Source organism: Condylura cristata, unplaced genomic scaffold (assembly GCF_000260355.1).
Source record: "Condylura cristata isolate star-nosed mole 26May11 unplaced genomic scaffold, ConCri1.0 scaffold00010, whole genome shotgun sequence".
Classification (NCBI taxonomy): domain Eukaryota; kingdom Metazoa; phylum Chordata; class Mammalia; order Eulipotyphla; family Talpidae; genus Condylura; species Condylura cristata.
In genome coordinates this window covers 39,487,992-39,515,270 of record NW_004567111.1, presented here as the reverse complement: position 1 = coordinate 39,515,270, position 27,279 = coordinate 39,487,992, and the positions used below count along the sequence as shown (strand labels likewise).

At 36.0% G+C, this 27,279-nt stretch overlaps 1 protein-coding gene across 2 annotated transcripts in view; it reads right to left on the bottom strand.

The window, feature by feature from the left end:
• The window catches only part of LOC101622323 (phospholipid-transporting ATPase IB), a 515,968-nt gene that overhangs the window by 206,286 nt on the left and 282,403 nt on the right, over positions 1-27,279 (bottom strand). For both annotated transcript variants that reach the window (XM_004680155.2, XM_012723210.1), the window contains exons 26-27: positions 17,648-17,831; positions 13,623-13,733 (exon numbers count right to left, since the gene is read on the bottom strand). In XM_004680155.2, the coding sequence (XP_004680212.1) occupies positions 13,623-13,733; positions 17,648-17,831 (295 nt within the window). The remainder of the gene's footprint in view (positions 1-13,622; positions 13,734-17,647; positions 17,832-27,279) is intronic.

The following is a 27,279-nucleotide window of genomic DNA, read 5'->3' as shown; positions in this document are numbered from 1 at the left end:
ACATTTGGAATTAATTTTGTTGAAAAGATTGAACAATTATGAATCCAATGTAATGTTTTTTCCAAATGGTCCCTGTTGCCCATCATTTAGGTAAATTTTTTTACCCACACATTTCAAATATTTTTTTCATAAACCAAATGTTCAGCTGTTTTTGGATCTGCATTTGGATTTTCTGTTCAGTTTCACTGATCTGTCCTTGTACAACCCAAAAGTTTTTATATTACTGCAACTTTTTATTGTATTTAACATCTGGTATGACAAATCCTTCTTAATACTTTTATTTTCACAATCTCCAGGCTATTTTCTCTTATTTCTATTTTCTCATGATCTTTTGTATTTCCTTGTTTAATAAATCTTTTTATTACTTTAATTGTGATATATTATACAGGGAGATATGTATGTGTATATATGCATGCATGCATATATATGTATCTATAGGTGTGTATGCACATTTTTCTCCCTATTTAAGAACAGGGAGGTCTTTCTGTTTATTCGCGTTCACTTTTTTCTTTAAAGTGACAGTAGTCCTACTAAAGTTTTGCCACATTTAAGGTCATCTAAAAACAATTATCCCTTTGATTTAGATTTAAATGGTATCTTTTTTCTTACTGCAGGCGGGAAAACAACCTTCAATTTTATTTCAGTTTTACTCTTTAGCATTATCTCTACCACAATGAAAACTTCACTTAATTAAGTAGAATTTAGACTTTCCTCATTTATGCTTTTTGTTTAAAGACCAATGATTAGCATTTTTGGTAATGATAGCTGTCACTCATGGAATTAATGCTATGACAAACGTTAGAGGCAGAGAACAAAAGTATCAGAAGAATCAGCAGTCACAACCCTGTGTGCACAGACTCAGATAGAGGCAGGTGAACTCTGGCCTTGGCGATAGTGGTAGCAGGTGGCTGACACGGACAGAGTGATGCAGGTAGGAGACATCATGTACAAGGGCACCCACAGGAGTGCCCACTGCAAACACATTTCAGCTGAACTACGCAGACAGGAAAAGCAAAGCAAAATAAACCCAAGCACACGTGTATTTGCATGTTCTTGTAAGTATACCGCAGAACTTACTTCAGGAAGCACGGCTAACAGATGGGCCCAGGAGGCCAATGAGGAAAATAACGGCCCTCTGCTTGGTGTCATTCAGGTGAGAAGAAAAACCCACAGTTACTGTTTAACTAGCTTATGGTGAGTACTCCATCAATCTTTTCAGACATTTTCAAGGTTAAAATAACAAGATATTGGGAAGATTTAATGTGCGTTTTTAACATTTCCAGCAAAAAAATGACTAAGTCAAATGCTTAGAAACTAATGATACTATGAACAGATCAACAACAACCAGTTGCCTTTACCATGATGTGAGAAATAACAAAGGGATTTTTCATAGCGTTGCCTTTTTGGATAAGTTCCTCTGGCAAGTGCCTTCCTTCCCTCCCACCCCTTTACTACTCCCTGCAAAGGTCAGCACATACAAAATATAAGCAAATTTTATATGTTTAAATTATATTCTCTATAAGAATAGCAATTAAGTATCTAGGGAAACTTATTTTCTATTTTCATGTAAACACATTCTAGTGGCCAGGCTATATATATATAGCCTGTTGCTTGTTTTTATGTTCTATGTGTTCCAAAGTAAGTGAACTTTAAAATTACCCCTACAGCAGGTGTAACAGACACGTGTGTACTTAAGGACATATGTGGTTCAGATGGAAAATGCCTAAGCAGCCAGGGACTTTACTTACTTGAAAGTATTTACTTTTTTTTTCTTTTTTTTTTTTTTTTTTGCTGATAGCACAATTCCATCCCCCCTTTTCACAAACTACCCCCTTTTTTGTACATACAAAGAGGGGATGTTTCAGACATTAAGTAGGTACCCAGAGACAGTGTTCTTTTTGGCCTCTAAAAGCACTAGTTTGTGTCAACATGAGATTGCTTGTTTTGGAAAAAATCAGTGAAAACCACATGTTCTGGGAGCAGAAGAACATCCCTTCTACATTGACTCCTTATAGCAAATTCCAGCAGAATAAACTATGAAAGACTTTAGTTCTAAGGAATAAGTATCTCAGTTTCAATGTTTAGTTACATCCAATGCTTTGATGTAACTAAAGCAAATTATGCAGGTGTCAAGAATTCTAGGACAGTTAATGAAATCTTTAAGTACCACCAGAGATGGGGGGGGGGGACCAGTAATAGAATTCCCGGAAGAATAATTTCTTCGTTTTGAACAGATGATCATACCACTTTAATATAATTATTAACAATTCACAGGCAGGACGCAAGCAAACTACAAATTAACCAAACAGACATAATCATCATAATTCTGCTCTACAGTCACATACATGTTTGTAACAGCGATAAGGAGGAGGTGTCCAAAGATACAGTAAGGAAGGATGACCTTCCTGGAAGATTCTAAGTAGGATGGGCAGTTATCATACTATTGTAAGCAAATTCCTGTCCTGGAGGAAGCATGGACTAGAAAAGTCTCAAGTCCTTACAACATTATATTCACATCATTTGTTGAATATTAAATATTTTACAGAAATGCTAAAGGTTCATACGAGGGCTCACAGTGGTAGGCACTTTGCTGAAGAATTTTTAGTAAGATTTCATTTAATCCTCACAAATTTTCTGATGGATGTATTTTATTTCCTTAGTTAACACTGAAGCTGGGAATGGTTGGAAGGCATACCCAAGGTAGCATGGCATGAGCTGGAAACAAAACTCCAGATGGTCTGACTGCATAGATTTTCTGACTATGCTGCTCTCTGCTAATGACAGGAGTGAGGTAGTGGATAGATTGTGGTTCTAGGGAAAGACAATTCTGTGGGTTCCTGGCCTTTTCAGAAATTGGTTATCAGACGAATTCACACCCCACCACCATCATCATCTTGCTTTATTATGGATACTGTTATTCTAGTCAAATTTTACTAAATGTTTACCTAAACCATATTACCTGAATTTCAGTCCAATGACTTCACTTCATGATTCACAATTCATTGGTTAGGCTTCCAGAAATTGCCAACAATGGAAAACTTATGTCTAAGAGAGAGAGGCCAGGCTACCTGTGTTAAGGCACCAGAGGTACTTGGGCAAATTTTTCTCATTTTTCCTTTTATGTAACCAAAGTGAGGGAAGTGGGGAATAGGAAAGGAGGATACAAATGTTCTTGTCTCCACACTGACCTATGTGGTTCAGAAAGTTATTGTCTCACTACAAGAATAATACAATATCTAAAACTGTCATTTGCCATCTGAAATTAAAATGTACATTCACTTGTTTTAACAAGTATCCAGCAGTTGCTGGAAACTGCGGGTCTGGGCAGGGGCCCAACTACAAAGTAGTAGTTGCCTTAATAAGCAAATTTTCTGGGAAGGGTAAATGAAGAACTCATTAATCAGTCATACACTGTTAACTCTCTTTAGGAGAAATCTGGACTTGTAAATAAATGAATACACACTATCAAGAATTTGCAATACTACATTAGGTTTAAACAGAAGCTTCATAAATGAAAATATACAGATGGTATATAACCCTTTTAAAATGTTTACTCAGGAAATTAAACACACATACCCATTTTTACAAATTTATCAAATGAAACAAAAACATATATTTACACAGAAACTTACAAAAGTATTTATAGATAATTTATTCATAACAAAGTAAAAGCTTATCCAAATGTCCCAAATGTGCTTCAACAGATAAATGTATAAACAGACTGTTACAGCTACACTGTGGAATACTATACGGGTATGAAAAAAGAACAAGCTGATAGTTACAACAATGAGGATTGACCTCAAATACATTATGCATAGTGAAAGAACTCATAACTAGAAAACTATACACTGCATAATTGCATTCAAAAGACATTCTAAAAAAGGCAAAGCTATATAGTAAAAACAAATCAGTTCTATTAGGGGCTGGATTTGGGTCTCCAAGCTTACTAGATAAGAGAGTTTCTGCAATTTTTTCACTATTCAGACCTTATTGTAATGGTGATGACACATTTGTATGGGTTTGACTCACAGAACTGTATACTTTATAAAAAGGGTCAATTTAAATGCATGTGAACTACAACTTATAATCTGAAGTGGTATGAATATATTACCCTAAATCATATATGGTATTGTAAAGCAATAATATCTTATTATATAAAATAAATTTTAGAAAATATATCATACTAATAAACACCATCAAGAAGGAAAACCAATAAGGTGAAGATAATGAGGCAGTAAAAGCCTCTAGTTAAAAGCTAATGTTATGGAAAAGTAAATTTAATATTTTATTGAAATAACATTTCATATTAACATTATAGAAGATTCAATAGTAAGAAAAAAAACAAAGCTTTCAAATTGAAAAGTGACTAACAAAAAGATCATCAAACGGCATGAAATAATAAACTTCATGGTATAATCCCTGGACAAGAGGCCAATATTTTAATTAACTTTTTTCATTGGCACACTCTGCAAGTACAAACAACTTTCAATGATTCTAATTGACTTTGCCTCCCTTTAGTTTGAAAGATCAAGCAAGAAAAGATATGCACATCACTCTTATTCTTGAGCCTTGTTTAAATAATCTACTTGCTCTGCCAGACATTGGAATTAAGAAGTGAAGGACACTCTAAGCTCCCAGGACATCTGAGAGAAGACCAAAGTTGTGGGCTCACATGAGCTGTCAGAATGCAATAGAGATCACTTACCATTTAAAAGTATAGCCATTTACTGCGCTGACTAAGGAGATGAACTTTCTGATGTGATACTAAATAATATTAGCTACTTTAAGGAAAGGTCAAAGCCAACAACTCCAAGAAAAAGATGAATTACATAATCATAATAATTACATCTTACTTGCCTGTATTCTAAGACTATGGGCCAAAATATATCTCTCTTAAGTTTGGCTGAGGACGGGAAGAGAATGCACCCCAATGCAGAGCCTATCCAAATAAATGTAAAAGAATCAAAACAAAACAAAAACAAACAGCAAAAAATCATCATCAATTCCATTTCTCTCTCCTCTTTATCTTCTTTATTGGATACAGAAGGTGCTCTTTATCACATCTTACAATTAAAATCTCCATTCTTGATCTTGGACTTTATCTTAGATTTAATCAAATGTCACTGAAATATACTTTCTCAGAATGGTGTTGTTTGGGTGCACAGAGATAAAAATGGACAGATGAGCATCATTACATTTTTACTTTGACATTCTCATAAAAGGAATTGTTAAAATCAAATGAAATCTGATTCTAAAAGTTTTAGGCCACCTGTCTCTATTGTCAGGAGAAAGGAGAGAAGCAAAGACCAAAGAGCAATGAAAACAGACTAAAATGGTAAGAAAAATCAGTAGGAAAAAAAAACCCAAATAAAAAAAAAATAACAAGAGTGAAAATTTATGTGTGAGTTTCAGTCAAAATAAAAGGTTAAGGTAGGAATGTTTTCAAAGAATACAATCAAAATGATACTTTATTCTCCTAAAAGATGGTGTAAAATGAGCTAGTCTTATAACATTTGAAGGCTATCATAATCTGTATTAAAGTTGCATCAAGAAAAAATTAAGTTATATTAGAATGGCATTTCCTAAAAGAAAAAAAAATGGTCCTTAGGTAATCTCTTACATTTTATTTATATAAAAGAAGAAACCCAGTGGATTCTTACACAGCAGCCTCTACTGCAATGTGTTCAATGGATTACCTGTTTATTGAGCACTGTTGCTTAGCCCTGCTGTTGGGGAACAAAGTCAGAAGATAAGTTCACCGGTTAGTAAACTCATTACTAAACTGGCAAAAAGGAGTTACCCTTCCCTTTGCCAACCTTCCGGCCTTAATATGTGGGTGTTATTTCTGAATACAGTAGACTGTAAGAAGGGGAAGTAAATTGGAATATGAGTTATCAACGTAGGAAGTGATGAGCTGGCCCCTTGGCCAGGTGAGTTGGTTTCTGCTGTAGCACCAGGTAGGGAGGAAGAGTGGGCACCTGGCATAAAGCCCAGCCATGGCACAGTGCAGACCCCTCTGGGTCTCATTGGCTCAGGAGTCCTTTGCAACACTTCTGTTTGGGGGGATACACTGTTTTTATTGCAAGGAGGGAGAATTTTATGGAATGAGATGCTCCATTTTTACACCGTCAATACTTTTTTTTTTTTTAGAATGCTGAATCTTTATAAGATCCTTTTAGGTAAAGCAGCCACAAGAGCATAGTTTTAAAAGCTTATGCTGTCACTAAGAATAGGGATTAAGAATCTATTTTTATCAAGTAAGATAGATTTTAGAGGGATTTTGTATCTCATGGAGGAATCCTCCAGAGGGCTAATATTTCTCAACTTTATAATGACTCCTCTGCCACCTCTTCTCCCACCACTTTTGCTAAAGAACCCTCAGCTCTATAAACTAGCAGCAGCCCAAGAGACTTTGAGAGAATACGCTTAAGCACATACATCATGAGTTCTGCAGCCACCTCCCTTCTGAAACAAACCTCAGCAAACTGTACTTCCCCTAGTCTGGCTGACTTGTAGCATGTATCCTAGATCTGGAATAAACTGAGGGTCAACTCGGAAAGACAAATACAGGCTTTTTTGGCACACTGGCCAAACCCTCTCCTCCAGCCCTGTCACCTGATCAGTGCCTACTCATCCTTCAGATATTAAGTAATTTCACCTTGGAAGCTTGAGATGACACATTATGGTTACAAAGCAAAACATTCTGGAACTCTCACTGCATACTGTCTTCCCGTATGCCAGCAACTGGCATGCTATCCTGTAATGGCAGGTGGTTTTTTTCTAGATCCTCTCCTTGATTCCAACAACAAGGGATCTAGTATTGCTCATCTCATTCCCATTACCTAAGAGTGCCTGACATGGAAGAGAAGGATACATGAGACAAGGAAAATATGATTCAGACTATTAATTCCCATTTTCAATTTGTCCGATGGGAAGTCATGCTTGGAACAGTCTTCCTCCCAATATACTAAAATGGGAAATACTGTTCAACTATGAGCAGAAATAAAAACTACCTAAGTAATCACAAATTCTACAAGTCAGGGTGTTTTTGAATGGGCTGAGCACAAGACCTCTATTTACAGCCACTGGAGCACTTCTCATGTGTATGAACCCTTATCCCCAGTAAATGTGGAACTATAGAGAAGTTTGCCCTAGGGTCTTTGGTCATAGCATTCTCCCTACCATGGAGAAGGAAGCTAACAGCAGGTTAAAGTTCTTGATAGAAAATGAATGGTTTCATAGTTGATGAGGTCCCCAACCTATCCAGGAAGGGTCAAACATTGACCGTGTCTGGCATGTCATCTTTACCTAGCATTTTAGGATTAAGCTTGCTACTGACAATTCAGCTCCTCAAATAGCAAATCTTTATTGGAAACTAAAGCTTCCTCCAACAAGGAGGATGCACAGACCAAAAAGGAAAACTTTGTTACCAGGAATTTTGTCTTTTACCATAAAGAAATTTCTCATGTGGTAAGAATTGAAAGACATTTTTGAGGTGTATTTACGTCATGAATTACATCCAAAAGGAGGGAAAGTACTTGGATAAATTTCTATCGTGGTGTAAGAGATCTATTCTCCATTGATTTAGCTTATGTCCAAAGCTAAATCTACCCAAATCCACACCTTCTAGCATCATTTATAAGGCAATCTTGGTTACTTTCAGAAAATAGACATAAGCTTGGAATCTGCTCACCAAATCTATAGCATCTCTGCACAATAACATATTTAATTAAGATGTCTCAATATGATGTCAATCAGACCATAAATAAAAGGGCATATCTACAATTAATTTAGAAGTAATCATTTTTAAACAATAATGACCTGGAAATAGAGGGGAGAAACTGTTCTAGAAGCAGAGGTCCAACTGGGAGGGAAAAAGCTGAAACCCAGCTAAAGAGAAATTTCAAAATACAACCCTTCACTACTCTTTTAGAAATTTTTGGATTAAAATGGTAGCTTATGCATGAACCAGAATTCATTCTACTATTTTAGTTTGCAGACACAGAACATGAAATGTTGGTTTTTTTCTCATCTCCTATAGTATTATAAAATACAGGTTGTTTGGTTGGTTTTAATCTTATTAGATATTGGCAAGTCTTAACTTGCTTCAACTAAATTCTTATTGTTTAGGTGTCATTTGGCTTCAAAATCATTATGGTCTTAGAATGTCTAGTTCTTATTCAATGATGATCTTTCCAGACCATCATGCTAAATATGTTCCCCATTTTCTGTACTTCATCTCATAACTACTGTATTGACTTTAAGAAAACATTACACTTTCTTATATATGTTGTCAAAAATAAATACACCATGAATAGTATGTAATTCCCTGTTTTGCACATCAGTGCCCACATGCCATGGTTTTTCTCTCTCCTAGGAGCCACAAACTAATCACATCATAATTTCAAAGTCTCACCTCCATTTTAAAGAGAACCTGGTTTGTATTTTCTTTTTGTTATACCAAAGCTCCTGAAGAGCAGTATCAGACACTTCAAAATATAGGCTAAATACAAGTAAATGTGCTATTATTTTTCAACTTGAAAATTATCACTAAAAATTATATACATTCCAAATAACTTTTTGTTACAGGTTCAGGAAGTGCATGGATAAATGCACACACAGTAAATGCTTAATATGCTAATACTTATGTGCTCTGAAATGTATTCTCTTCAGGAAATACTGAGTAAGCAACTCCTGTTTTGTTCAACTGTATAGAACTTTAAATAATTAAGCTACCCTTCCTCTTAGGAAATACCAGAGTAGTCACATCGGGACTTCAAAAATTTATAGCTGTCTTTTTCTAACTTCCCTACACCTAATCTTTGCATTGAAGTAAATTCCTCCCATTGCCAAATCAGAGTTTTTTTAAAAAAATCAACCTATCCTTTCTGCTGGTAAATTACATTGGGAGATTATGACATAAGAGTCATGATTTATGCCCCAGATTAAAACTAGAAAATTACATTAAGGTCTCTATTGTCTATCTGCCCTACATACTGACAAATTTTTGTAGTTGCTTTGGCTAAGTAACTTGTCTATTCAAAAATAAAGAAGAACCTTATCTTTGCTATTTGTATTCCTTTTCCTGCTGCCCACACCCTCACAACACAGAGACACAAGGAGTGCATTGCCTCCAGCTTCTAGGTTATGATAGGAATCCCATCTGCCCCCAAGTCTGTGAAGTTCTGAGCAGTCAAGCCCTTTTGCCTTCCAAGAAATATAGCCCATCTGGTCCCAGGCACAAAACATAGAAAACAAAACTACATATGAAGATTGTTTTTCAAACCTTCAAAATAAATTCCCCAAAGCATATAGTCAGTTTATAGAGTTTCATTTCCCTCAAGATGACTAAAGCAGCAAAATGCTGTGACATCTTTAAAAAATTAACTTTTATAGCATTTTTGTTGTGATAAAATACATATAACAAAGTTTATATCTTTGCCATTTTAAAGTATACAGTTCAGTGGCATTAAGTACATTCTCTTAATACAGAAAATGCTCCATTATTTCTGTTGATTAAAATCCAGGTTGAATGCAGAAAGCTATACCTCTAAAAAAGGTGTATCTCACTGCATGTCAATTCATCTTCAATAACAGTGATTTAAAACAAAATAAAAAAAGACTAGTAGGAGATAGGAAGGGTGACATCAGGGCCCAGAATAATGGAGAGAAGGGTATAAAGGTAGAGATGGGATTTTATCATAAGTCATAGAACACTTGAAGAGTTTGAGAGGGCAGTTGCATTTATCACTCACAGCCAACATGTCTGAGCATCTATGTTTCAGACACTGTCAGTCACCAGAATTGGTCAGCCTGATTAAAAAGTTCATTATAGCTGCAATATTAGTCGTTGTAAGGCATAGCTATTGGCTTTTGCTATTATCTAAGCGAAAAGGTCTAAATTAGGGAGTAACAGAGGGACAGAGAGCAAAGGTTGTATGGGTGTTACCACCATGAAATACTGATGCTATCCTTTTGTTCCTCTTTTTTAATCTCTTGAGCTAATGGCTACTTTAGCTTGAGTAAATTTCATGTGGCACACCTTACAAGTCACAGATTGTGTCAGCAACAAAGAATCTGTGATACAGCTAACCATATGTAAGTGGAGCTTGACTTAATTTCAAGGCAGCATGGTGAAAATGGTCTAAATAGATGAATGCCATTTGGTGGAATATTTATGGCTTATTTATGAATAGAGAGTAAGTTCTTATCTCACAAGGCTTTCTGTGGGTACAAATGTACCCACAGTTAAAAGGTAACTGGTAGTTTTATTCAGCAGTAGTTCAACAGAGCATAAGAAACCATACTGTGAAATACCATGCACTAACTATACATATTAACAGGGAATGATCTCCCAAATACTGTTAAATAAAACATGAATTGCAGAATGTATTACATAGGGTTTGAGATGTGAGGGGTGACAGTGGATGGAGCTTTCAGTTTGTGTCTCATGTTGCAATAAGAATAGTGCCATGTATTCCTTTTACAGAAAACCCCAGCCTTATAGGTTACTGTATCACTTGACTGGACTATTACTGTGTAAGCTTATAGTTCTTCCCAACAAGTGTTAATGGTAATTCAAATTAAACAATGCTCCTCATAATAACAGCTACAGAGACAGAGTGTATATGTATGTATGTGTGTATACATTTTTAAAAGATTGTCAAATTGCTTTCAGACTACATTTTTGGATGAGAGGTATATGAGACAAAATTTGAGATGAAATATACTAACTATTGTGAAGTGTTTCTCTGAACTACAGTAAAACCATTAAAGAGAAATACATAATGTATTTAAATTTATTCTCACTCAGTATATAATAAGGTAACTCTTAGAACACAAAACCATTCTTTGTAGAAGAACAAATCAAATTGCAACAATCTTTGATCTTTCAATTTAAGATACACTAAGATAGCCTGCAAGTGGTACATTCCCACTTTCAAAGTAATATCTGAAGTGCATGCTGGTGCCACAGGAAGTTATTTGACAATAGTGGACACTCTCTGAGTAAACATTCTCACCATCTGATTTCAGACAGGCTTTGTTATTGTTGGTTTTAAATTAACGTCTCCTAAAAATACTAAATAGAAAATTGGGAACAGGGTGATGGGGACATTTTATTCTTTACTTCATAATATTGTAAAGAATATTTTAAAAGACTTTACAGAAGACCATGTAACAACTCCTATTCAGCTATAATTAAAAAAAAAAAACAACTTAGGAAACTCACATACAATTTTCAGGGCTTCATTCCAAATTTTTCAGACAGACTAAAATTGTGCCTCAGCCCACTTGAAGTTAAAAAAAAAAAATGACAAGATAGTAGGTGTAAATGACTAAGAAGGGGCAGAAGGATGCTCTGGAAAGTGAAAGGGTTGGAAGCTTCATGTAGAATGTCTTGATAAGAAGTCTAAACTATCTATAATTTGCTGATTGTGAGGAGAACCAGATTATTGAGAAACCTTGTGAAGTCAACAGCCACAGGAATTTAAAATGTATGTGAAACTTGTGGTAACACATGGGAAAAGGGACTGCAGTAGTATTTTACTTGAGTCCACACACTATTATCTATGACCCCAAGTGACATTGAGGAGTGACTCCTATCAAAGAGGCAAAGAATGCCACAGGAAGAAGACACACATCTTGAAGTCCCAGAGGGAATTGCAAATGAGGGCAGGGAGAAGACAGAAACTGCAAGACCAGTTACACATTACCTCTGAAAGTTCTTCCTTAAGGGTGCCCTAAGTTATAGCAGGAGTATAAAGGGGAGAAAATAATATTAATAATGAACAACTATATACCAGAGACATTTTATGGGGGTGTAGTGGGGAATAGGATCAAAAATGGAGGGGGGCAGGTGTGTACTGGACTATGGTGATGGCACATGGGTGATGTGGTAATGGGAAGCCCACGGAGATTACAACTGAGATGGGAAAAGGCACAAAATGATGTAAACATAAACTATTATATTATTAAAAAAAAAAAAAAGGATGCCCTGAGTTAATATTATAGCAAAAGACAAGCAATCATCAATGTTTAATTTTATATTCTGAATAAGACAGCAATCCATCTCTAAATCTCTCATGATCCTGTTACAAATTTTTTTCCTACAGATATGATACATAGGTGTTTAATGTATCAGACAGGAAGTGTCACACAAAGAATTCCTTTCAAATGAGGAAGAACTCAGCCCTCAGAACTTTAGTCAGATTTCTTTTGTTTGCTTATCACATTCTTTAAGAATAAGGCTTCCCTTGGGCCACAGGGGTTTTGCATGAGCCTGGAGGGGTTTGCTGTTTGCATATGTGGCAGAGTCTGGTACACAGCCGGGTACACAGATTACCTGGTAAGCTGCCTTTTGTGCCAATTAGAAAAGCACATTTTTTTTTAAAGTGGGTTCCACTATGAGAATTGGAGAGACAGGAGCTATATTTCAGTCCCATTTACTCTTTGGCTGGGCAGCCTTGTGTGGTGCACAACTCCAGAAAGTTACTTGCTGGCTAGCAGTTAAGTTACAGGCTGAGTGACACCCACCTATGTATCTGGCCTGAGTGGTTCAATAAAAGAGTTGATGATTTGATAAAGAAACAGTGACAATTACATTTTGTGCAGCACTTACTAAACTATCTGAGCTGAGTATTTTAAGGAACCATATGAAAAGCCACATCAAAAAATTGATTCATACCTTGTATATTATTTGTGCCAAGAATTGTTTGTTCACTTTAGAAAAGGAAAAGAAATCAGACACAAAATAATCCCTAATTGGAGATATTAGCATCAGACATCATTAAAGTCACTTTTCTACTTCTCCATGCAATCACTGCCTAATTTCTCTTTTCTAAACACATTCAGAAATCTGCCCACCTTAATGACCTTTATTTCAGATGTTCTTAAAAAGGAGTGAAGAGAGAGCTGATATTTCTGCTGAGAGCAAACATCAAGGGCTTTCCCCCTTTTTGGTGGGTCTACCTCCCCACCTCCAGTCCCTCAACAATCACGTTTATTTTGATTAATTGAATCAGCATCTTGAAAAAGACTTGGCCACTAAACATGAACTCCTTGAGATATTATAAATTACCTCATTGTACTCTCTCGACTCACTCCCACATCCTCGCGTTTAGGCAATGGGGTCTCAATACTCCAAAAGCAATGACTGATGACTTAGCAACCTTGCAGATTTCATGAGGGGTGTAGTAAGAAATCAGGGTTTGTTCACTTTAGAAAAGTTGCCCAGAGAGATCTCAGTAACCGCCGAGAGAGGTTTGAGTAGCTGCTGCCCACACTATCTAGCCCGAGCCAGAGGGTATGAGCGACAGCCTGGTGATATGCAGCCGAGAACACCAAAGAAGAATGAGGGCCAGGAGAAACCCAGAAACAGGAACCCAGACGCCGTGGAGCAAGCAGAGAAATGGAGGCGGCACAGAAAAGTCAGGCACAGACTCCTGCCTTGGGGACTCGCCCCGAGGAAGGCCTGGAGGTAGCTCAGTTTCTGAGCAACATGTCTATCACAGTGGCACTAATTTTACACTCACAGAATCCTTCTATGAAATTACCTGAAATATCTAAGGAAGCTCTCTAGGAAAAAGTCTCTCTTTTCAAGGCCAAACATAAACCTTTCTTACCTCAATAATGTAGAGGACCACATTCTTGTAGAAACAGTACAAAATGCACTTGGTCACCCGATTGTAGCTCCAGGCACCATGAACCAACAGTAGTTTTTCTAAGTATGAAAACTGCAGAAGGAAAGGAAAAGGGTTAAGAAGAGTCCATCGTCTAGAGAGAAAAGTCCCAAAACACTTCTGAGAAGACAGAAAAGTCTCAGAGGAAAACAGATTCTGCAAGTAGTCTGAGAAATTCACTAATGGCAGGGTTTTTGAGTCAGTAAGACTTAGAAAATCTCTGAAACCTACATTATCAATATATGGAGATTGTTATTTCCAGAAAATCCTATTTATGCACTTCTTTTTAGGGTCTTAATTATTAAAGAATTTTAATACTTTAATGACATTGTGGATGGCAGAAAAGAACACTGTAAATCAGACATCTCTGTTTCATCACAGGCTTTATGGTGATAACAGGAGCAAAGGACAAACACTCTGACAACAGTATTCGCTCAAAGTGGACATAACAAAATTTATGACTAATTTCCATGGTCTTCCTGCAGGTTAAAAACAACTTGCACAGAGACATACAGATAAGCACACATATAAAGATTCACAAATACCCACAAACACACACAGGCACACAGACACACAGACACCCAGAGACAAATACATATAGACACACACACACTGACACACGTGGATTAAAAACACAGACGCAAACCGACAAATGCACGCACAGATGTAGTAGACACAAGGCAGCCTCCATTTCTCTGCCCATTTTGTTCTCCTTTTTTGCCTCCAACTAGTGCAGAGCACCTCTTGCCAGAGCACTATGCAATCAGGATAAACAAAAATCAATGAGAAACTAACCCATCCTAAGCTGAAAATGATGTAATGACTCAGACAGTTTGAAATAACACTCCAGCAAAACATATGAACCATCTTTGAAGCAGAGTAACACTGGATACCATTCAAATCCTATCTCCTCAGTCTCCCTGGTTTTGTCTCATGTACTATTTCAGGAAGATTCCCAATAGTGTGAACCTGGAGCTGGAAGAAGGCAGATGAGTAGGTTTTGCAGACTGTGCTGTAATCCAGTCTGAATGTACTATTAGGGACAGCCCTATTTCAATTCATAGTACCCATATATGCAGTTTTCTTCATGCTGGGTGGCATTTGCCCTTGTTGTCCTGAACTAAGTCATAACTTCTTGTTCTTAGTCACAGGGCAGGTCACAAATTCAAGCCCCAATGTCCTCCTAAGAGAGAGAATCAGGCTGAATTGAGAAAATCCACAAACATATCCACTGCAAATGGATTCAATAACTATTTGCTACTGCTGACTTACTTCAGATCACTTTTGAAATGAAATTTAACTATCTATAGAAAAGACTTTGAAAATAAGTACTTGTTTTAAAAATCTTGTTTTCAAGAAGGATCCACATAATAATTTCCACCAGTGATAAAGGAGAAGTGTCACTACCACTCACATTTCAGTGAGTTCTTCAGAAGATTAGGGTAAGGCAGGTTACTCACTGTGTATTCCAACAGCCAAATGACGACTTCAAAATGGCAGGAGGAGATGCATATGGAAAAATAAAACTCCCCATAAAGGCTCATTAAGGATTCCAAAGGGGAGTGGGGAATCATAAAATAACTAGCTAAACAACAAAAAAAGGAAGTTTGATCTGACCTGGACCCCCGATGCCTAACTTCAAGGGTACAGAGGACATCTGCTGGAGTCATCCCAAGAGCCTCCACTTTAGTGCTACAATGATTTGTTTTCAGGAGGAAAAAAGGATCCTAAATCAAATGCTGCCTTCATGAGGCCATTCAAAAAAACATTAAGAAGGGTGGGGGCAGGGACGATTCTTTCCTAGGACAACAGGCACCCGGGCTAGCACTGCTCTGGTGCTGCACAGGCCTGTCAGGCCCAGCGGTAGCCCCTGCAGGCAAACACAAGGCTGCCAGAAAGCTATGGAGCCACAGTTTTGCCTATGACACCAATTCCCTAGGGTAAATTTTCGAGCTAAGTTTTTATTTCTATACCTAACCCTACAGAACATTTTCCTCAAAAACCCAATCAAAATTCTATTCAAGTATTGACTGCAACCAAAAATATGATTTCATTAGGTACAAAGGAATTCACAAAGTTGTGGCATCTGCCTCTTAGTAATTAAGGCTGAGGAAGCATGTTGTTGGGTGGAGAGAGCAAGGAGAAGGAAACACTACCCTAGAACAACGGGATCTTTGCCTAACTCTGAACAGGATCATGCACAGGAGAAACGAAGACCCACAGACACATGAAGCCCTTCATCAGTCCCTTTGGCCAATGTAACTATTACACTGGATGGACAAGAAAACTCCTAAATCAAGTTATAAAGCCTCACTCTCCTCTCCAACTTCTTTGATGCTTTTAATTTGAAGAGAGCAGTTGCTCCAGATTCCACATCTTATTAGTATGCAGTTTTAATACAGCAGGTCATAGAATCTCCTTCCCTAGACATTTTAAAGAAAAAGACAGACAAATATTTGCCTGGAACTCCTAGGAAACCTCTAAAGATTCCTTCCAGCCTTATGATGCTATAACTCAAGTATTTAATAATGCTGGGATGTATAACATTTACAGTTGCTGACAGACTACAGGAAGCATAAGTCCCATGGGCCTTGGAGTAGTTGACTGGGGAAAGCAATGTGGCAGGTGTGCAGGGATGGTCCCCATGGTCTGATGTTCTCAGAACGTGCACACTCAGGCAGGTCACCTAATGGGAAGAAGTTCCAGTTTTCTCACCTGTAAAATAAGAATGTCTTCTATCTGTGCTCAGCAATTATCTTGAGACTTTACTTGAAATCAACAAAGGAACAAGATTGATTTCATTCACTTTGCAGAGCATGAGGATTTTGTAAATCCTGCCTGTGTTTGCAGAGCCACACGCTAGGAGGGAATTTGAGAGGTGATCTAATGCAGAGCACCTCCTTTGGGAAAGTGGAGCCCCAAAGCTGCAGAAGACCAGCCCATGGCCCTGGGGCTATTAAAAGTACTTTCTCATTCTATATGCATTACCTGATTTCAGTTTGAATGGAGTGAAAGCCATCATTACTTGTGTTTATGTGATTAAGGTTAACACATTCTTCAAAAGACTAAACACTGGAAAAACACAAGGGATTCTAGCCAACCAGCAAATGAACAGCCATTTAATCACAACCTACTGCAATTTGAAGACAAGAGGAAACTATCAGTGTTCAGTGTGATGGCTACTTCCTGGATAATCTGTCAGGCCCAATGATCTAGAAAGTATCTAAAGGGTAAAGAGGTTGGCTATTTTACTTTATTTTGTGATTGTCATTAGGAGCAGATAATTCTTTCATCTGTCTGGTAACTACAAAGTATATCAGGAATCTATGCATGCAAATTTCAGTCCAGAGAAGAATGGGCTGAACTTGGTCTAAGTGCAGAAGGCTATGGGTACTGCCTATGGGTAACTATAAACTAAACTCAACTCTTGTTTTCAGTAATTCATCTCAGAGCAGTTGGCTAGGCAGAATCCTGGTCACAGCTCCAGAGAGGCTGGTGTTTGATAATCACTGCTTTCCTCAACCTGATATGCCTAATGAGACAGTATTCCAGCACCTTCTGAAAGAGGTGAGATGCCGGGGTTGAAACTGCAGAGAATAAATGTTATAAACACAGCTGTTTTTCTGGCACAATATGGCATAAATAAAAGCAGATATTGGAGTTAAGGATAAGAGATTATTACTCTAGAAGGGTCATGGGCCATCTAGTCTTTCAAGGAATGAAGCCTTGTTTGGATGACAGAAAGTTCAGCCAACCCCACAGCTGGCCAAAAACAAACAAAACCCAAGCTGCAAAAGATCAAGACTACAGAGAAATCTAAATGTACTGGTGCTTTCATTTAGATGCAACATTAAAATGGGTGGCAGCGTTATTAGGGTTGAAGTAATAGTCAAACACCAACCAAATTTTCACATCCAGCTGACATCTCTAGCAACAGAATAGGACAACTGGTCAACCAAGCCTCTGACCTGTGCAATGGCATAGTCCGAGTTGTTGGTCGCTTGCATGCCTTCATTCCCACTGATTCCCACACCCACATGGGCTGTCTGAATCATTCCAACATCATTGGCACCATCCCCGATGGCAAGGGTGATGGCCTTTACCCGCTTCTTAACCACATCCACTATCTCAGACTTCTGTAGAGGAGACACTCTGTAAGAGAAGAAAAGGAAATTATGATTATCCACAAAATAACTGCAATGTACATTTAGCTGCATTAGAGGGGTAGATATTGGATAATTTCCAAATTCAATACATACATTTTATGCTTATGTGCAAAAATTTCAGAAAACAGTAGCTTGTAGCTTTCAAGTTTCTGCCAGCGTCAGATGAAAAACACAACTCAAAACTAACTCAAAACACTTTTTTCAAAAAATTTTATGGAAATCCCACTGTTTGACATCCTATTTGTAATCACTCTGCTCACTTGGAGCCTAACATGAATTCATAGGGACATCTGTGTCTTCCTGAATAATAAAGGCAGTTAAGCTAGATACAACAGTCTTAGGAAACCGAAATCACTCCCTAATAAATCAGAAAACTAGCCCAAGTCCATTTTGTTTTGATGTACATCATACACTGGGGAGTTTTCTATGAAGCCTGCTTTAACAGAAGGTTAAGAAAATTGGCAGGGCTTGAGAAATACAGAAAAAGCACTAGAATGAGAGGAAAGAAAAAGACTTTTCCACCTCCACCCAGAGTTTGAGACAGTGTTTGAAGGGCAGCCAAGGCAGAAGGATTTGAGAAGAGGCTTCACAGGGGGAGGAGGTCAACTAAAGCAGAACTGTAATGAGCAAAATTTTAAAGGAGAAGGCAGCCTTAGCCCAAGAAGGGTTGTTTCCACAGAAATCAAAAAGTACGCTATTTATCACAAGGCTTCAAGTTGTCTGGGAAGAAGTCTCCATAAAAGTCTATGTGGGACACAGCAATATTATAGATTATAAGATCAGAGAATACAACAACATGATAAAACAATTGATACCTCAGTATTACTTATTTTAACTTCTGAATTGGTGAACTGATATTTGGTTTGGGAAACTGACACATAAACTTTGAATCCCTAAACACACATATACACAAACAGAGCAAAAGACCTTTCTAGGTTTCCCAAGAGTTTGTAGGCAGCACCCACAGAGATTTGTACACTAAAATGGAAACTCAAAGACTTTCCAGTAGAACTAAAACCTCTCTTGCAGCCTTCAACTCATACAAACACCTGTTTCTAACAGAAAATTTTAATTTTACCAGTTCTGGAAAGAAATGTGTTGAGTTAGACAAGCAAAATAAATGCACACATCTTCTAAGATTCTTTGATCAGTTACAAGGAAATAAAAATTAGCAATTAGGAAAATACAATCCAAGAATTGAAAAAGTTTCTTTTTAGAAAATCTTTTTTAACAGCGATTTTCAATGATAGGAATTTACTGTCTTCTGAGGCGGTTGCAAACATTAAAAATATTACTACAATTTTTGTTGTTCATAAGCATACTTAAAAGTACCAATTCTGCTCTTTGTGCTAGCATAGAATGACTATAACTATTCTTTGAAAAATTAAGAATAAAAATACCACATCCTCCTAAAGCCCAGTTTCTACAGGCTAAACAGTCTCAAATCCCTCAACCAATTTTAATAGGCATGCTTTAGAACTTAAAAATAGCTTCTATGTATGACCTTCTCGACAGCTGAGAGTAGAATAAAGAGAATCACCACTTCCCTCTAGCAGATGACAGATTTAATTGTAGCTTGAAGTGAGATTACTGGAATCTTTACTACTGTTTATTATTTAGCTTACTAAACATAAGCAATTTTAACATGCAGAGATATGAGCTGTATCTATTCTAAGTTTGTACAAACTTTAAATTACTCTCTCATTAAATTTTTATTGGCAGATGTAGCTCACAAGTCTAATTTGCTATGCAAATGTGATTTCTCATGCCATTTTTTAATCTGGTGGAATAAAAAATCAAATGTGATATAGAGAAAACAATCTAGTATGCAGGGTTAAATAACTATGCACTTTCCCTGTGTCACACACTAACTACTTAAACAGGAAAAATAATGCTATGAATCCTTATCTTTTCATTTATGAAACAGGTAAAATGAGAGTCACCCACCTTACGATTTTGATCTATTCATGTGAAACCATTATATTGACTAGCAAGTGTTGTCTCCTATCCCACCTACAAAAATCTCAATTGTTTGGAAAGAAAATAGAGATTGAGAATTATGTGCCATCTTACCCATGGTTCTCAAATTGTGTTTAGGTGTCCTCAGTTGCTACAGTGGGAAATATAAATTTTTAAGGGGGAAACAGCAATATCTTTCAGGTAATGGTACAAAATACTAGTTCAAGGAAGCTCACTTTTTCAGTATCAGATCATGCTACATTTCCTTTTCATGGTATATATTCATGAAGCTGAATTTCTGTGATTGTATAAGTACAAATGCCACATAAAAAATAAATGTAGAATTGTAAATGAGGGAGACTATTATTACTACAAAATTTGAGAAGCTGTGCAGTGCTTATCACATGCAACCATACATATCATCAGCAAGTGATTTTGGTTATTTAAAGAAAAGAGAAGTTGAATTTTTCTCAATATTACCCATTACTGTTTCAAATGTCTGCTAAATTGTTAGGACAAAAGTAATTCTTAAATTGTTTGACCATGTCTACTTATTAGTTCAAAACTGTTCAAAAAAATTTTTTTTCCTAGGGAATCTGCAATGAAATTACTGAGACACTAGGGTTCCATGAACCCAGAGAATCTTGTAACCTCTACATTCACTACTTCTCTTCATCTTTTATATTAGTTGTACTTCAAACAACAATTATTCACTTGCTAAGGTGGAATTTCACCTCCTGTGCCATCATTCAATCTCCAAATTTTCTTCTGCTTCCACGAAGCTATCATGCTATACTGAAAAGACACTTAAAAAGCAAAGAGGTCTAAGAACTAACTCCATGAGATTCCACTTGTCACCCAGCTAATCAAGCAAGTTGGCTTCTTTATTAGCAAATCTGTTGTGGTCTGTAGAAAGAGCCTCAAGGGGAAAAGGAAGTCTGTGGGATAGACAGCTCAGCTGCCTACATATCACACTATGCAAAGTTGAAAGAGTTGTGGTAGTGGAATAGATTCCTAAATAAATTTAAAGTTTCTTTGAGGTTGTTAATGTTCTTGATGTTTTGTTAGGTGGTTTAACAATAAGTCAGTCAACATGAGACAAGGAGAAAATCAATATACTCACTACATTTGCCATTCTGGGAACAGGATCTCAAGTAAGCAGGGTCACAATTCTAACGATTTAAAGTAAAATCTATAAAAGTCCAACAGCTGCCTTTTCCCAAAAAAAAAAAACAAAAATAAAGAGAAATAAAGAGAAAACCTGATGGGGGTTTACAAACCAACTTATATCCCAATGTTTTCAAGCATGAAATTCTCATCTTTTTTTTTTTTTTTTTTTTTTTTTTTTTTTTTGCCCTCAGCTATAATGCCTTGAGAAATATTTCTAGCGTACACTAGGGGTTCAAAACAGATGTCAAACAGCTAATTTCAACAGAACTGATTATACACCATTACACTTTAGCCATACATATTACTTTAGTTTGCCAGATTACCACAATGCACAAACCACCTCTTTTTTTAATCTTAATTCATAACCAGGAATCATGTCACACATATTAAGTATTTCCAGAATATAAAACATTCAACCTGTTAAATAAAAATCCCAGCCCATATCTAAGCCTAATTAGGTGTGTAGGACACTTTCATAATCTACCTTGGCACTTAATGAATAAAAATATACAATCAAAGATATTCATCAACTAGATATTCAATCTAGATTAGCACATTTTGAGGAATATGAGTTCCTGAAATTTAAACTATAATGCTTAATTCCTGAAATTAAAATATAATGCTTAATTAAAACCTTGACAACTGCTTTCATAGAATTAGTGATCATGCACTAAGTTATCTGTGTCTCAAACTAAGTCTCTAAATTTTGATCTTGCAATTTCATCTGAATACAAGTGCCTTTCCTTTTCAGAGCTCAGTTGCCCCATTTGTCAAAGCATGGCTAGACCTCAATTTCTGATTTGTAAACTGAGTTCCACTGAGCCAAGGGAGTTAAAAAATTCCACATAGAGACACTCAAAAGAACTTCAAGGAGAGCCACTATAACTTACTAGTTAACCAGATTCACCATTTTACCAATTATATTTACAGACTTCTTTATTGCACAGAGACAGTCCTGATAACTAAAAAGGAAGTTTGAAGATCACTGGCCTGCATTTCTGAGTTTCAGATTTTGATTATCAGAATTTGTAATAATTTGTAATAAATAAAGATTCTGATTTAGAAAGTTTGGGGTAGAGCGCAAGAATGTGCACTTTAACAAGCATTCAATTGATGTTGATGCTTGTCTGTGGATCAAGTTCAAAGCTTGACCAGGACAAGATCAAAGCTCTCTCTTATTCAAATGTTTTAATTAGTTATACTTATATTATCATAGCACAAGATACATATAAAATTTTCAAAAAGTAATATTTAACAAATAATTAACAAAAACATTAAGTCAAGCTTTGCATGTAAAGCCTCTTCTTTGACTTTAAAACAATAACTAAGTTTAAAACCTAGGTTGGAATTTCACTTAAAATGTTTTCTACACATAAGAGGATGAGGGGGGAAACATTAAACACGATTAGGAATTCAAGACTCCACAATATTTTTAACAATGTAGAAACCAAAAAGATAATTGTATTTCTATTTTCCACTGACTTAAGATAACATCCTTCTTAAAGATTTCTTTTATTAAAAATAATGAAATATTACATTATACTTTATTTCTTGTAGCAGTTTGGATTTTAGCTGTTTCAATATTAAATGAAAAATAATATATAAGCACAGGACCACACAGTTTTACAAGTGAGTTCTAAGCAAACCTTCAAAGACCTATCCTTCTCAAATTCTTCCAAAGTTTGAGGAGAAATGGATGCTTCCAAATATATTTTAAGAGGCTAATGTTACTTTGATATCAAAATTCAGACAAGGACATCACCAAAAACAAAAGGCTACATATCAATATCCCAATTCCCATAGTGAACACACATGTGAAAATCCTCAACAAAATCAGAGCCAAAAAATTCAACAAAGCATCAAAAGTATCATATATCATGGCCACACAGTAGTTATTCTTGGAAAGCAAGGAACGTACAACATCTGAAAATCAATCAATGTATTCTACCTCATCAACAAATGAAAAATAAAAAAGTACATGGTCATATCAACAGATGCCGAAAAAACATTTAATTACAGTACACATTATTGATGATAATAACTCTCAATAAAATGGGGATAGAAGAAGAAACATTTATGAGAAACCATAGATAACGTCATACTAAATGGTAAAAAACTGAGAGCTATTCCTCTAAGAAAAAATGGGTACCCAACAAGGATATCCACTCTCACCACTGCTATTCAATATAATATTGGGAGCTGGAGCATTAGGCAAAAGAAAGTTATAAAAGGAATTCAAATCAGAAAAGATGAAGTAACACTATCACAAACTGGTAGAGGCAAGAGACCGCTATAAAAAGAGTCTAAAATTGTTAAAAAAAAAAAAAGCGACATTATTTTGCAGATGACATGATAATATGCATTAAAAAAAAAACCTCAGAGATGCCACTAAAAACTGTTAGAAAAAGTAAATCAATGTAGAAAAGTGGTAGGCTATAAAGCCAATATACAAAATTATTCATATCAATAGAAAACAATGTGCAAATAATGAACTAGGAAAGAAAGAAGTGAAGAAGACAATTTTATTTATAGTAGCATCAAAAATTACTAAGTACCTAGGAATAAACCTAACAAAGGAGATGAAATACCCATTCACTGAAAACATTACTAATAGAAGTAAAAGACACAAAAAAATGGAAATATAGCCTATACTCATGAGTTGAAAGAGTTAATATTGTTAAAATGTCTCTCAGCAAACCTATCAAATATTTCATAGAATTCCTCAAATAAATGTAGCAAAAATTACTGAAATTTATATGGAACTACATGAAACATTAATAGTCAAAGAATTCCTGAACAAAAAAAAAAAAGAGGAATGGACTTAAATGCTCTCAGACTTTAAATTATACCACAAGGCTGTGGTAATCAAAAAGCAAGGTACTGGATAAAAATAGACAAGCCAATGGAATAGAACTAAAAGCCTAGAAATAAAGCTAATCTATGACAAAGGAGCCAGGAGTATATAACGGAGGAAGGAAATTCTCCTCAACAAATGGTGCTGGGAAAATTAAGACAGTTACATGCAAGAAATAAAAATAGCTGACTCTCTTAGAGCATGCAAAAATTAACTCAAAATGGTTAAAGGTGTGTAAATCTGACTGGAATCTATAAAATACATGGCAGAAAACATGGACAAGACACTCTTAAACTAATTTCAATGGCATTCAACTCAAATGCAAGGAATACAGAAGCAAAAATAAACAAATGAGAATACATAAAATTAAAAAGCTTTTGCATAAAAGAAATTATCATTAAAACAAAAACACCCTACTTAATGGGAGAAAATATTTTTCAAATCATATACCTAACAAGCAGTTGACAGTGAAGGCCTTCAAAGAACTCAAACAACTCAACAAAGAATACAATTAAAAAAATGTTCAACATCACCTATATGGGATATGTTTGTCTCTTTAACTTTCACAAAAACAAGGCTAGTATCATTCATTTCTGGTCATTTCCTCACTCCACTGTAAATGCTAGCCCAAGGATTGACCGAGTGAACATTCACTAAATAGTGACTAGCTACCAAAGTCATGATTCTAAGAGCAAACAAATCTCTAATCTTTATAACAAGAAAAAAAAAAAAAAACAGTTCTACTTAAACAAAAATATATTCACTTTCATATAAATAACAACATGCTATTGGTATATAACTGAAAGATTTCTACTCATGGAGAGAATAAAAGCAATACTAAAATAAATGAACAATTCTATGAATCTGAATTTACTGTCCATTGAAGTTAGTTCAAACACCTCACCTTTTCTGTGATGCAGGGACACACTGCATTGGTTTTAGTCTGTTTTCTACTAATAATCTTAAAACATATAATAGGCTTATTACAGATTTTTTTTTCCTTGAGAGTGCTAAATGACATATTGGTTATAATCGTGTTTTCACATAGGGCTCTCCTGAGAAAGGCTAACGCCTAAGTACAGTCTACTTCCCGTTTCTTTCAATCTTAATGCTTTGACTATTATAAGCCAATGGTTAGCCCCACATATCATCTTGCATAAGCACTTTGAGGGCTTTACAGACACAAGCTTACCAAGTCTTTACAAGTGTTCTCAGGAATGTCAGGTGATGTAAATCATCCAAATCCTTTATATTTAAGCATCTCACCATGCATTTGCTACCTGCACAATGCTATAAGTCTAAAATAACATTCTACCACAATCTCAAATACCTCGGTTTCTTTGTCCGATTAATAACTATTCAACACAATGCCTTGCAGAGTAAGCATTTAACTTGTTGATTGAATAAAATAATGAACATCTCTTTAATGGTGATAAAATTTTGCATGAAATGACTATAATGTGATTCAGCCACCATAGTGAAATACATGCCAACAAGCCACAGAGTTTGTTGAGCAACCAACCTAAGAGCTAGAAGTACTAATGACATTACTTAATTTGGTACAGCTGAAGTACGAATAGTTTAATACCATTTCCTGTGTCTTGCTAGTGACCAGCAATGTGTTGTCCCCTTCAATTACACTGAAGTTTGGTTGTGTGCTCTGGACACAGCACAATTCTGACTGCACCAGGAAAAGTCCAAAGCAATGATGGACTGTCATTTGCTTTATGTCATGGAAGTACCATTCAATGATTATTTTAGGAATCTGGGTATGTGTTAAGGTCAAATTGCAGAAAGTTTAATATTTCTATGGCATCCTATAACCACAAAGATTATTATAAATTATCAGTATTCAGTTTCCAGAAACACTGAAGTTAAATATCTCCACACTTCAAAAATAGACCTTTAGGTATAACTCAACTCCAGGTAGAGCTCTCTTTCATAAGCTACTTTTAAAAAGGGCAAATGGTGGTGGTAGAGGGGAGATGGCTGGTTGAAGCAAGAGAGAAACTGAAAGTTTTAAAAAATACTGTTTATAAAAATTTGTCATTATAACAATATAGCAACATTTACTACCAATAAGATCCTTGTTGTTTAAAGATTGTCAATATGCAATAAAAAGTTTGAAGTGGTACACTGATTCAGTGATAGAAAAAAAAATACACGCTGAACAAAATAGAATCTTAATTATACCTTGAAAAACAATTTTGCTAATAGATTGATCACAATATATTGCACTTTCACATTCTATGGGTTACCTAAAGTTTAAATATTTAGAATGCTGGGACTATTTTCCAGACACCCCTTATAAGTCGCCCCTTATAAGAATGAAAAATCTTGATTCTAAATTCTAAATATTCCTTCAACAAAGATTTAGAGGGCAGAAATTGTAATAACAATTTGGGGAAGAGACCACATATAACTTCTGATCTTCATCAAAACATCATTGGGGGCTGTCTTCACTATCTTGTGGGCACTTTCTTCTATCCAACCTTGGAGCTGAGGAGAAACTTGATACTCTTTATTAACTGAACAAAAACCTTATAACCCGATCCTGCACCATGGCCATAAATGCTGTGTGCATCTGAAGCTTTCAGAGTGGCTCTCAGAGAAAGGGAGGACACTCTGGCTGCCCAAGATCACTTTACTCTGTAGCTAAGAAAGGGCTTGCTTTGAAACAAGTATACCCTGCTTGGAGACTAGAATTTATGCATCGCCCTTGTGTCCATGACAATTTTATCACATGTCCAGGAAACAAAACAATTAAAGTGGCGCTTAGATGGGAGCCTAGCTTCTGAAATCTTGACATCCCCATGAACTGAGGTAGAATATACCTCACTATAAGGTCTGGGCAACCACATTTTATGTAAAAAGTTAATAGATCGTATGTGGCGAATTATATGGTTTTATATTCACTGAAATCAACTGGTTACAGGCTGTTTCTTCCTATGCTAGTTGTAAAGAATGGAGCAGTCTAGGAAGACTGGGATTTAAATAAGAGATATTAGATCCTTCTGTTCCCAGGCTGAAACAGGGATTAGAATAACACATTTAAATACCTTAATGTTTTTAGCACAAAAAAAAGAATTAATTCGATACTCTGCTTCCTTGAAATGCTTTATTAAGGCCCCCAAGAACCTCTCAGGAGTGTCTGCCTTCCTTGAAGTTAACATACATTTATTGTTCTCCACTGAAAATTTCACTAGTATTTCAAAATAGCGTGCCTGGCCTCTGCTTGTAGGGAAGGTGGGAATAGGAAACAGACCCTAGAGGAAAGCTGAGAAGTGTTGGAGTTTAGACATTTCAGGGCAAGCTTATGGCTCCTTCAGGACCAGGAATCGTGAGCTCATGCACCAATGAAAATTAATGACGATCGAGATGCTTAATAGAATGATTTTAATTAGGCCTCATTATCAATCCAATAAAGAAGTCAAACTGTAGCTGTTCAAAT